The 13,286-nt window shown below is 32.3% G+C and overlaps 1 protein-coding gene and 1 pseudogene across 2 annotated transcripts; both read right to left on the bottom strand.

Moving 5' to 3' along the window:
• Positions 1 to 4,056: 4,056 nt before the first annotated feature.
• Positions 4,057 to 6,826, bottom strand: LOC149484565 (multiple inositol polyphosphate phosphatase 1-like). The gene is made up of 5 exons (XM_089700358.1): positions 6,605 to 6,826; positions 5,478 to 5,899; positions 5,306 to 5,395; positions 4,662 to 5,119; positions 4,057 to 4,294 (listed from the first exon to the last, which is right to left on the bottom strand). The coding sequence occupies exons 1-5, from the start codon at positions 6,765 to 6,767 to the stop codon at positions 4,171 to 4,173; spliced, it is 1,257 nt and encodes a 418-aa protein (XP_089556484.1). The 5' UTR covers positions 6,768 to 6,826; the 3' UTR covers positions 4,057 to 4,170.
• A 91-nt stretch (positions 6,827 to 6,917) lies between these two features.
• On the bottom strand, positions 6,918 to 12,526 carry LOC149484566 (multiple inositol polyphosphate phosphatase 1-like; annotated as a pseudogene). Its single transcript, XR_016316290.1, has 5 exons — positions 12,228 to 12,526; positions 10,456 to 10,880; positions 10,092 to 10,190; positions 9,448 to 9,899; positions 6,918 to 7,553 (listed from the first exon to the last, which is right to left on the bottom strand). The product of XR_016316290.1 is annotated as a multiple inositol polyphosphate phosphatase 1-like (transcript).
• Between the last annotated feature and the right edge of the window lie 760 nt (positions 12,527 to 13,286).

The following is a 13,286-nucleotide window of genomic DNA, read 5'->3' on the forward strand; positions in this document are numbered from 1 at the left end:
ACCAAAAACTTGGTTTTTTGAATTTTTCACCTAAATTTTGAGGTTATGTGAAAAAATTGTTAATACAAAAGTTGTAGATCCTTTTATTACCTACAACTTTGCCATTGAACTTTTTTCCGTAGGACTTGTAGATTTGTCGGAAATCGAGAGAGACCATTTTTTTCTCTTAAAAGCTCCCCCCTCCCACTTCCCGAACTCGGATTGACCGTAATTTATTTTTCCTTACATTTTTATCTTAATCCCCTCCTTTTCTAATGGGTTTCATCCGACTGCGATTTTTTTTTGTTTCAAAAATTATCTACTCTAGTCTATAACGCGTTGATAAGTTTATTGGCGAAGAAATATAAATTAAAAGTGACATACAGTCTGTTGGGCACGAATAATTTTCATTTTTATATTCGATATAACTTATAAGTATTTAAATGTTTTTAACTGGTTAAAAGCTTGAAACAAATTCAGACTGAAAGTTGTTGTATAGAATTGAAAAACAAAATGTTATTTCCAACTGATTATTTTCTACAGAGAATTTTTTCAATATTAATTTAAAACGAGAAAATGTATAAAATTAGTTAAAACACTTGTATTAATAACACTTACCGTACCACAGGTATTTCTGTACTGAATATACGACAAAATATTTACTATTTAAATTCCAAAATATATATTAAAAACATATTCAAAATAAATTCGAATCAACGTATTCTTGAAACTAATTTATTTGATTGAGCTTTCAAAGATCGGTTCGCCAATTGAGCTGTGATTGCGAAAAAGATAGGTTAAATTCTAAACGCTGTTAATAGACCTGCCATTGGTGTTTAATTTTCACAGCATGTTTCCACCGAAACGTTTTACTGAGATACAAAATATTATCCTTTAACGCCCAGGTATTTTGTGCGATGTGTGGAACGAATTATTTATTATAGAGTTATTTACTCGTATTTCTTTCTTTTTTATCTTTCTAAAATAAATTTTTCTATAATTAATAGTTGTTCGCTATTCGTAAGCAAAAAATTTCGAAATATATAAATAAGATACTCATAGATATATATCAGAATTTCTTCAAAGTCAAAAAGTTGAATAGTTCAAAGAGTTGTTCGATTCCCATACCGGAAGGAATATAGTTAAAAGTTATATTTTTGTACCAGATAGTTATTGTGACTTGCGTAAAACATTCTAGAATTTTCTCGACTGCACAGGAATTAAGTCTGTTTGTATGTATTTACCATGGACGTATAAAAAAAGACGGACGCCGTATTACGAACAAACAACGTGAAGCCACCATAGTAAGCTAGCGATCGTGTAAAGACAATAAACACGCACACACTCTCACCATAGTAAGCTAGTCGGCCGCCATTACGTCGTGAACTACCGACTGATTAACTGCGTCACTGTTTCACAAAAAATATTTAAAATGCCGTCTTGCGTGGTTAAATGGTGTCGCAACAGAACAATTTGCGAACACAAGGGATTACATTCCACAGGGAAGCAAATTATTTCTTTTATGTTTTAATGACAAAATTATTACGGCAAAATTTATAGAAAAAAATACAGCCGCCATTGTCATCAGGACAGCTGTTGCCATGGCAACATGGCACACACACATGGAAGTTTCGCCGCCATTACTAGGCTTCATTCAATGTTTAGGCGATATACCGTCCGTCTTTTTTTATACGTCCATGGTATTTACATAAAGTTTTGTGCAATTTAATACGTTGCTTGTTTGAAAGCCACTGAAATCCTGGTGGACACAACTATGAATAGAATATAATATAACAAGCAAAACTTCTTTTTGTTGTATACGATAATTCCAGCAGGTACATTTAGTAAATAGTCAGCCAGCTTTTTGAGTCCCAAGAGAAACACATTGTACATATTTAATTTGTTTCCAGCAAATTGAATTACAAATTCTATGTTATTACATGTAAGAAGGTTCGTTCAAGATCAACAAGCATGTTTTCCTAAAAATAATTCTTGTTATAAACAGTATATTTTACTCTAGTTGTAAATTTCTATATAAATAAAACTAGCGGTCCGCCCCGGCTTCGCCCGTGGTACCTACATGTTTAAACTATCCTATCTCTCAAGTTGGATCGAACTGCACATGGTGTGCGAATTTTATTATAATCGGTTAAGCGGTTTAGGAGTCCATTGAGGACAAACATTGTGACACGAGATTTATATATATTAAGATGACTAGCGGTCCGCCCCGGCTTGGCCCGTGGTACCTACATGTTTAAACTATCCTATCTCTCAAGTTGGATCGAACTGCACATGGTGTGCGAATTTTATTATAATCGGTTAAGCGGTTTAGGAGTCCATTGAGGACAAACATTGTGACACGAGATTTATATATATGTATTAAGAGCGCATATTCTATTTAACGCAAGTCAAAAACTCCGCGATCTATTACGATAGATCGCGGCTTGCGCTATCCTTTTACAATCAACAGCATAGGTCCACAGGAGAGCGCCGAGCAACATGTCCCCTCTCTGGAAAGGCTCGCTGCTGACTGATTTTAATCGGGTCGCGCGCAGTGTTTTATAGTACTTTAAAAAAAATTGTAGAAAAATAATAGAGGTACCTTAGTTGATTTTTTAAATTTTATCTTATAAGTAAGACATTCTTTTATTGCAATATGTATAAATTATATTCATTAAAGTCAAATATCTTGGTGAAAATAATAATTTTGTCGACTATAATTTCTAAAAAAATTCACATTGTTCGGATTTTAATTTCGTAAGTTAGGAGTCCAAAATAAAAAAATCTTTTAACTAACTATTTTAATAAGGATTTTTGCAGTTAGTTAAAAATAATTGTGTGTTAGATCTGTCAGCAATTTCAGATATTTTTAGCTTCGAAATTGACACTAAAAGTGAAATCAAGTAATCATCGGATCAGTTATCTTGATGGTATTCAGAAATACTGTATTAATTGAAAAAAACTCTTAACTAACTACATAGACAATAAAATTTCCTTAAATTATTAGTAATTCATATGTTTGTAAGATAAGTGGTTGATGGACAATCTGGTTTGAAAAATCACATATTTGAGCCAAACAGCGCACGGACCGCGTACACAAGCGATTGGCACGAGTCAAACTCTATCATTTCATTTCATCTTAGTATTAGTATTATTATTTATTTCCAATCTTCACAACTAACCAAATCTGTTTTATCTGTTATAGAACGTTCAACTCTAAAGGATAAAACATGTTTTTGGTAATAAAGTTGTTTTCGGGCAATTTTATACTTGAGCCGCTATTATTTTTATACTAAGTCATTTCAAATGTGTTTACCATTATAAATAATTGAGTGATAATTAGTATAATTTATATTTTGTATTGATAACTCTTGATGAAACTGCATATCAGTTAAGATTTTTTAAATAAATAATTACTTACTTGTAACAAAACATGTTGTCAATGCTTAGGCCGTATTCAGAAAGAAAGCTGGAAACTTATAAGCGCACCGGTGCTTGTCAGCGCCCTTACGTAGGTAATATGAGAATAAAATAAACAATCTTTTATTTTACATTTCATACAAAAACTGTAAAAAGCCGACGGTTGCGCTTTAATTGTTTTTCGTACACATTTCGTGTACCAACTACCTATGTAGCTGCAGTTTGTGAGAGTCACCTGAACAAATGTTAAACTGTGGTTTAAAATGTTTATTTTTCTCTAAAAAGTATTCTATTCGTTTTGCATGCTGTTCACAGTTGAGCCTTTGTGGAAACATTAGGTTTTTATAGCTACTTAGCATCTGCTAAGTGATACAAAATATGTCAGTTTATTTAAGCTCAGTGTTGGTACTTATAAATTTTTTGTAGTAATACATTAAGTCATCGAGCTTTGGTTTTGTTTACACCTGTACTTTTTACCTGACTGTCCAAAAAAGGGATAATTGTATTGGTATTAATTTTAAAATTAACATAATGTAGGGTAGTTATTGAATATTAGAATTTACTGAATTTTCATTTTGAACCCATCTGTTCTACATACCTAGATTGCATTGTTATTATATTGTTATTGGGTAAATTAAAGAGAAAAAAAACTACAACTTAATACTTATTTATTTATTTCATTTCATAACCTACACACAGCACTGATACAATACGATCAGTAAAAGATTTAGGGCAGATATTCACAAAAAATGAGGTCCGCAGTGAATGAGTTCAATTTGTTTTCGACTTCAATTCCTGCCAAGAACACACGCCGTCTCCACATAACGATCTTATAGGCTCCTCGTTCATGTAGAAAACAACGCTGTAGTCATCCTCTTGGCTTTCACTTTTACATCTGCAAATTTAATTGTTATTTAGATTATTAGTGGAGTAATAAATTTAAAAAGTTGTTTTATTGAATTAAGTTTTCATTTTACAAGAGATATGGACATAAAAAAAGTGTCAAATGGGAATTTACTTTAGTAGGATATTACATAATTAATACTCATACATAAATAATAATATATAAAAACAAACAAACAATTTTTAACATCCAACTATAATTAGAACAGCGAGTGTATGAAAAATGAGTAATTTTAAATTTGAGAGAAATTTAAAACGTGGTAAGAAGCTTTAAAAATATCATAGAGTGCTTTAATTTTTAATACGCTCGAGCGAGTTCGTAATCCTTGTAATTTTAACAAAATAATCTTTGCACCGACCTGTGTAATACTGCTAAGAAATTTCCTGAATATACAGACATAACACTGGTCCTCCATTTTCTGTCTGGGTCCCTTTTTGTGCCTGTTAACGGGCTGTTATCTTTAAACAGACCAAGCGCGGTATAAATTTGTTCTAGAGTCTCTGCATAAGTCACATACGACACGAACTTCTTTCCTTCCCCGAGTTTGACCTTCTCGAAATTTCCAAAAAGGTCCGTTAAAGGCACGCCTCCCAAAAGTGCGCTGACGGGAGATCCATAACCATTTGAATAGAAATGTCTCAAGTCTTCTTCATATTCCAAAACTTGCAAGTCGTCTTTCGTGAAGAGTGCACACCAGGGACTCGCCTTGCCGTCGATCCCCGACCACGTGTAGCGACACAGATTATACAAAGCCGTAACGTTGTCATCTGTGAGCACATAATCGATCCCGGTTCGACGCTGAATACGATCCTTAACCTACATACAAATAAACTTTTATGTATCTAGAATGTAGATAGAAGTTTAAAATATATTTGTACATAAATTTGTGAAGCACTGTTGTTATTAAAATAATAAAAAATATATATTTAGAAGGCTACAGTACCATTACTTTTTATTTGTTTTTTAAAATTATAGATGATTTATTATTAAGAATATACTTACAACAAGATAGTCTGATGTGTTTAGATATTTACTCATTTCTACGTCCAAGACAACATTATTTTTCGTAGACTTTTCACTAGTAGCTGACGGCTGAAATAAAATTAAATTTAAATATATATCATGAACTTAAATTTAATTTTTACTAATTACTCAATCTTTTAATGTTGCTTACAGCAATGTCATCATATCCCGTTTTGGGCTTATCAATAGCGACATTTTTAAGTCCCAATCCTTTGACAAATTCCTTTAAACTATTTTCGAACCACGGGCCTTTCGCAGATCTAAATGTTGAAGTACTTGTTTGCACATCATTCAAAATATCAGGGAACGCTTCCCTCAAGCGTTTCCCCAGAAATAGCATTTCTTTGCGACCCTCATCAGTTATATCCTCCTTGTTCTCAAACATTTTGCCGTCAAATTCCCAATTGCGTAAATTTTCCACATCTTGAGCGCATAATGAACTGTGTCCCTTTTCGTAACTCGAAAATATGTATTTTCTAAGAGATACTGCTTCTTTCATAGCTCTACCGGTAGTCAGATCGGGATATGTTTTCCCATGTCTGTATATTCCCCAGACACTTACAGGTTCACAACCTAAAAAATGTAGTATTTTTATTTTTTGTTCGACGAGGCAGAATATTTACATTTATATTTTATTCACATAACAATAAATAAAATGGATTGCAAAAATTAATTTGCATTGCGATTTCGAACGATTTGTTCGCAACATCATAAAGTATATCTACAACTACTCGTATATTAAAATCAAAGTATATGTACGAGAGACAAATTCTTAGACAGATCGAGTAATGATTGCAAATAAGACTATCTATTAATAGATATCATAAGTCATAACATGGTCATAACAATATGCTCAGTTTCAATATCGTATAATATAAGGGGTTCGGTTTCACGTTTTGATAACCGAGACTTTGATTAATTTAGATCCGACCAGATACCGCGACCCAAATTTAATTTTAGCGACTTGTCATTTCGAGAAACTAATTTACTAATACTAATTTTGCAGCAAGATATAAATAAACTATTCAACTGAATACTACAGTCAGAGTTTAAGAATATGATGAAAAGTGCATGAAATTTTGATTAAAAAAATCCATTTATTTTTAAAACTATTATTAACCACACTCGAAGGAGAAAAACAGGTATGCATTGCAATTTAATTTTAATACTGACATGATTGTCAATATGAATGTCGATTTTTATGAAATCCTACAATGTTATGTTAATATAGCAGAAAAGTTTCAAGTTATGAGATATAATAACTTCATTGAATCTTACCTTCTAATTTGACTACTGAATCGCGTATATCACCTCTTACTAAATTATAAGGAGTTTCACTCGATAAATATTTATATGGACATCCCGTATTCCAGTAACAATAGTAGGAAATTACAGAATTAACTAAGCAACAAAGGAGCAAATTAAATAAAATTATCTTCATCTTAATTTTATTATGAGATGTCTAACTCAGAGAGCGCATAATCTTGAAATGGAAGCCTTACCATTAGTATTCGATCAAGCATTTGAGAAACTAATGTAAAATAAAAACAAATATTGATCGCTGGCTATAAATTTGGTGGATGTTAAGAGGATCGGCAAAAAAACACTTGAAATGCATAAATTAGTTTATTAAGTATAAACTTGACTAGGTTCAAGGACAAGTCGTACATAATTATAATGGCTAGAAAGAGAGTTGACGAACCGGTCGATTGCTTTCGTCTCATACAGGTCCACAATTTCTTAGTCGTTTATCATTGGTTCTATGTGTAGTACAACCTCTTTTGAACACAAAGGGAAATCATAAAAGCAATCGTCACAAAAAAGTATGAGTTAATGTTACAAGTAAGTTTTGAAGAATTATGTTACTTATAATATGTGTCTCCCGGTGGTGTCTCCTCTTCAGACTTCCTCCAGGCTTTTCGAGAGCTCTATTATTTCTTAATTTTCAACTTGCTATTGCGAAATGTTACTTGCATTTGATAAAACCACTAAAGCTATAATTGGATGAGTTTATACTTTGATACAAAAGCTTCTCTCACAATTCTTCAGGTCCTCGTTTTTACAAAACACAATTGCATGTTTTTAATAACACATATTATCAAGCGTTACGTTTAGAAATGGTTTCAATTTATTTTCAAATTCTTGCCACGAACATATTCCGTTATCACACATTGATGTTAAAAGCTCTTCATTTAAATAAAATCCCACTTTGTAAACGTTTCCGCATCTGTAAATTTATGAAAATTGTTAACGACCTCCATTTGTGAGCAAAAAAGGGATGTTATTTAACTTGTCCCCATAATGGTTTTACTGACGATTTGATTCGAATAGGGTTACTTTAGTTCAATAACTAGGATGAATAATGTCGTCCTTTCTCTACTAGACAGTTAATATTACACATTTAAGACCCAAATGTTATATATTATATATCTATACTCTATACTAATATTATAAAGAGGAAAAGTTTGTAAGTATGTATGTAAGTATGTATGTATGTATGTATGGTTTTCACGCAAAAACTACTGGACCGATTTCAAAAATTCTTTCACCATTAGAAAGCTGCATCTTTACTGAGCAACATAGGCTATATTGCATTTTCAAAAAAATTAGAGATCCTTACCAAAAATGCAATAATGTAACCCAAGGTGTAAAAAAATCCTCAATAAAACTTCTGTCATCGCGTGCGCTGCGGAATCTATTGAAGATAGAACAAAAAAATGTTCTACAGTATTATAGAATGGATCAATATCTACAAGAAAGTCCGCGATACCATATGTCCATCTTCAGTAGTTATGTTACTACAACAACTTTTTTACGTTTTCAAAGTAAATAGAAGTGCCGACAGTAATCAAACCATGTTATCCATACACATATATTAATCCTTATCCCATTAAATGATGTTTTATTATAGACTGTTTCAATACCAGCAAAATACTTTTTAAATGAAAAGAATTGGATATTCCATTCAAAAGATATAACGAATTTAAAAGTGTCAATCTACAGAAAATAGTAGGTAGGTATACTGTTCGAGCAGGCCGTAGTGCGGGGGTCACGGAGGAATTCTACCAATATGCGTCTTGACGGAACACAGTGGGGTTTTGGTCGGTAGGAATCCGACATAACCCACGGCCCCTCCCCTGGAGGCCGTGGGTATCTATGAAAGATTTTCCCACTAAAACAAAAAAAAAAATCAGATGTTTTGCGCTTATGAGGCGTGCAAAAAAAGGCCGTAGTGCGGGACGGGGTAAAGGTGATTTTCATGTCCGACCTATAGTAGACTTTTCACTGTAAAGATATCGCTATCTATGCGGGTGAAACCGCAGGGCATTGCTAGTTCTATTAATAATATTATGATACGTTATTTTTAGGTGCTCAATTAACAATTGGAATTCTCACTACGCAAACAAATTTTGATCATATGAATATAAATACCAATAAATAGAGAATGTCATAGGCTGGGATTACATATGTAAACAGTGTAACATTACCCGTCTCACATTTGTATGAAAGTGTATTTCCCCCTGTTGCTATAACCATTGATCTATTAATGGAAGTAGGCAAAATAACCCCACAATATAACAATTAATCATCACATTCTATCAGATCAATTAAATGTGATCATATCAGTTACATTCGTAGTATATTAATTATATTGAGTATTTCACATAATATCTAACGTAGAAATGTGAGGAGCAGGGTTTGATTCCCGAAACTTAAAAGAATAGGTATCATTCAGGAGATTGATAAATGAAAAAAATGCGAAATACCTGCAAGGATACTGGACTCAACTTTAAAATTACATATTTTATAACTATTATATTAATAAAGGAATACGATATCAAAATTAAATTTATCGTTACACTAAAGCGAAATATCCAAACCAATATATTTCTATCGTAAACATCCCTTGTATTCCAGTAACAACACAAAGCAAATTCTGCGTAATCGCACTCAGAACATGCATTCACGAGAAATAAAACTATCACAACTTTTTTTCCCAATACTAGAGTTCGAAATCCACCTACTGGCACAAAAACAAGGTCAATCCAACGTGCCAATTAGGTCGGCCAGCTTTCTCAATTAGCAAGTATTAAACATTTATTGTATTTAAAAGACAATACCTATACAAAACTGCAATTAAGTTCGCTGCGAATGCAGATACATTTGAAGAACGCCATTTTCTATTCACGTTACGAAATGTACCCGTGAGCAGCATTTCATCGTTAAATACTCCGAGAGCTGATACAACCATATCCATCATGGTAGCGTGGCTAAAATTCGCCACAATTTTGACACCACTTCCATTTTTTGCTTCTTCGAACTTCTTGAATAGATCAGATAGGACAATCTCTCCCATTCGTATATTAATTTGATTGCCAAAGCCGTTCCTGTAATAATGTCTCAAATCCCCGCCGTATTCCATAATTTCAAGGTCTTTTACTGAGAATAAAGCGCACCAGGGACTTGGTTTATTGTCGATGGCTGACCAGGCATACCGACAAAGGTCATAGAAGCCCATAATGTTATCATTTGTAAGCTCCGCGCCAACTCAATTTTCTATTCTCTTTTTTGCCTGAAACGTATGGTGGATCAATATTCAAAAACATTTCATCTGCTTCGTATCATACATTTTGTTTTGTTATTGAGTATTGTATTCGAGATTTTTTTATATTTATAGCAGAAATTGAAACAATTTAATGTTAGCTATATTCTATGAATGTCATTTTGGTTAAAATATTATCATTTTTGCCATTTTACTACTTACTGCAAGGTATTCTTTCGTTTCAAGATATGTATTAAATTCGTTATATGTGTCAATATTTCTTCGAACTTCCTTCATGTACTTGGGACATCTATAATAAACCTGTAATACAGATTGGATTTTTATGCACACATATTCATAGGACAATAAATAACAAAAAAAAATTGCTACTCAGAACATACTTATCAATTTTATAGTACAACAATAGTAACGTCACAATATTTAAGGATAGAAAATATATCTAAAGGACTTTCATATGTATGAAAGCTCTTTATGGATTTGTATTTGATTTATAAACTGAGAAATTCTTCCGCAATATGCACGATACAACGAACTTTAAACAAACTATGATGCACGTATAACATACCGCTAAACTATCATTTTGCTCAGCCATATACTGAATCTCCATACTCTTGTTGTTCGACAAGCCTTCAACGAAACCGGGCACGCCATCTTCAACCCAATCTCCATACGCCGATCGTATAATATAGCTTGCATTTTCCACGTTGTCCAACAGTTGTATAAAGGCCTCTCTTAACCTCTTTCCAATCCCGAACATTTCTTGATAGCCCTCTCTGGTTAAGCTTTGAGGCTTCTCAAACAATTCGTTGTCAATTTGCCAATTAATCAAGTTTTCCACATCTTGTGCACACATAAACCTATTTCCTTTCTCATAAGTGGATTTAACTTTATTTCGAAGTGGTATTGCGTCTTTCATAGGGATGCTATAAATTGCTCCTGGACTTCGCTTGCCGTGCCTTACTATTGTCCAAATACTAATAACTTCACATCCTTAAAAATCCAATATTATGCTATAGACACCTCTACCAAGCCTCTACCATTGTAGAGGTACAGTTTACAAACTAATTATTTCACGGGATATACTATAAAACTTAGCTATAAAAATATCATTTCTGAATGAATATTAAATTATGACATTGTTTTGTTAAGATGAAAGTCTCGTCTCTATAAAACTAAAAAAATTTAATCATTATCTTAGAAAATATTTTACGGTTATTCAATATTTTCATATTTAATTGTTATGAAACACGCTACACATTTTAACGTCATATGCGGAATTTAAAATATTGTAATAGTTTAAAATTGTATGTTAAAAAAGGTCTATCACTATGATAACGAGGCATGTGTAGAACATACATCCGGGCCCGATTATGCATTTATCAGGTTGATAACTAATTTATGGCTTCATGTTACATCAACTAGATACAACTATTAACACATTCCCATCAACTCAAAAATATCTTTGGGATATAAACTATTCGAGATCAGTAAACTTGTGTATGTTTAAAATTCCACCGTCCATCTGATGCTCGTAAGGAATTGTCCATATAAATGTTATCACGCAATATCGTTCCTCTAGTCTAGTGGCCTTACTATATAAGGCAAATGCATTCCACATGGACATATTTTAATTCAGTCATCAATTTTATACTAATTGATAAACCTACTTAGTACCTATAATTACTTGCATGTATTTACTGTTGTACACTTATTTAAATGCTCCATTTGTTTCAATGCAAAGAACATAGAACGTACTAATTTTCTATTCTACTAGGTAGGTACTATTTATTCTAAGTTTCCAAAAACTTATACACAAAATTTATATTTAAAATATTTAATAGGTAGGTAGGTATCTTTTAAAGTGAAACTTTTATTACATCGTCTCAAACTTTTTGGTCTGTGTAGCGCATGTCGCGTGTATCGCGGTTGCCGAGTAGGTATACCTACTCGGCAGCCGACCGACACGCGACATGCGCTACACAAAGCAGTGTTCGGAACCGTTCGAACAGTTTCACTTTTACCGTGGTTTCATAAAACCACACAACATTTTTTTTAATTAAATCACATTTAAAGCACGATAAGATAAAGACAATTTAATTACTTTATGTTATATATTACATCAAAGTAGGTAATTAAATTCTCTCTTTTTATAAAAAGGCGCATAAATTGCAATAATTTAACTATTACATTATGATCGTGTAAGACAAACAAATTAATAGATTGCCATCGACTTAGATTGCGTAGAGTATTTATGGTAAGTAATTAACAATAGCTCCATCAAGGTCCGCAGAAAACCCTAAGCAATTAATTAACGCACAATTTAATTAAATAACTTACCGTCAAGCTTTACAGCAGAATCCCTGATATCACCCCTTATACAGTTATACGGAGTTTTACTTGAAAATTTTGTATATTTACATGAATTCCAAAAGCAGTTCAAAGACATGGAAAAATGTACACAATTGAAAATAAAAATGAACGCGTAGAGTTTCATATTTTCTCTCTAAAATGTAGACAATTTTACACAACTCAGCCGTCAAATGATATGGTGGGTACTAAATTGATAGAGTGTACGAATGTCACAACTCATTATTCTCATTAACAAGATTTTTATAATGTTCTATATACATATAGTATAGTGTATATATTTACCATCCATTGAAGCATTAGACACAGTACATTGACAATTTACTTGCATTCATTTCTCATGAAAATTTTACATTAAGATTTATTTTTAAATACTATTATTATCTGAATACTATAGAGATAAACTGTATTTTATTTGTATAATGTATTGTTTGCATGAATGCTATTAATACATTAATATGGTTTGCCCGGTTAGCGAGGTTTGGGTCGAGGTAAACCGATCTTCAGAATACAATATAATCTACGATAACTATTGCAAGGTTATGTTATAATTAATGAAGGTGCAAATATGAACTTGTCATAAGTTATAATTAACCCTATGATTCGTGACCTTTGTACTGTGATATCGAATTACGTAAACCTTTTTATTAATTGCAAAGTTTTGTAATAGAAAAAGGGAAATGAGACTATACTTGTTACATGCTATCCTTCGTTGCTATCTACTTTTACGAAAATATTCATGCTTTATCCCAACGAAGTACGTATGTTTTAATGTTTATTAGTTGTGTCAACTCTTGTCTTTTTGTCTAACTTTTTCAGCAATCTTAGAAAATATATGAGCCAGGTCAGATTCAGAGCAGTATTAGAAGAAAAAAAGTAAAAATTATAAAAGCACACAAAATTCCAAAAGTATGTGTAATTTTATACACATCCGATTCTTTCGAAGTTATGAAAAATAGGTCAGAATAATTAGCAAGCTATTGATTATTATTTTTCAATTGAAATGAATATTTGTTTATGCGTGAGTAA

The sequence above is a fragment of the Colias philodice genome, chromosome 11 (assembly GCF_061535455.1).
Source record: "Colias philodice isolate Cphi_HAF_F1 chromosome 11, ilColPhil1 Martin Lab GWU primary, whole genome shotgun sequence".
Classification (NCBI taxonomy): Eukaryota; Metazoa; Arthropoda; class Insecta; order Lepidoptera; family Pieridae; genus Colias; species Colias philodice.

Bases quoted from the DNA above. Each gene is read 5' to 3' on its own strand.
- LOC149484565 (XM_089700358.1), bottom strand. From the start codon at position 6,767: ATGAAGATAATTTTATTTAATTTGCTCCTTTGTTGCTTAGTTAATTCT. The intron at 5,900-6,604 runs GTAAGATTCAAT...TACATTTTTTAG, and splicing joins TTCAGTAGTCAAATTAGAAG to GTTGTGAACCTGTAAGTGTC. The intron at 5,120-5,305 runs GTAAGTATATTC...ATTTGTATGTAG, and splicing joins ACACATCAGACTATCTTGTT to GTTAAGGATCGTATTCAGCG.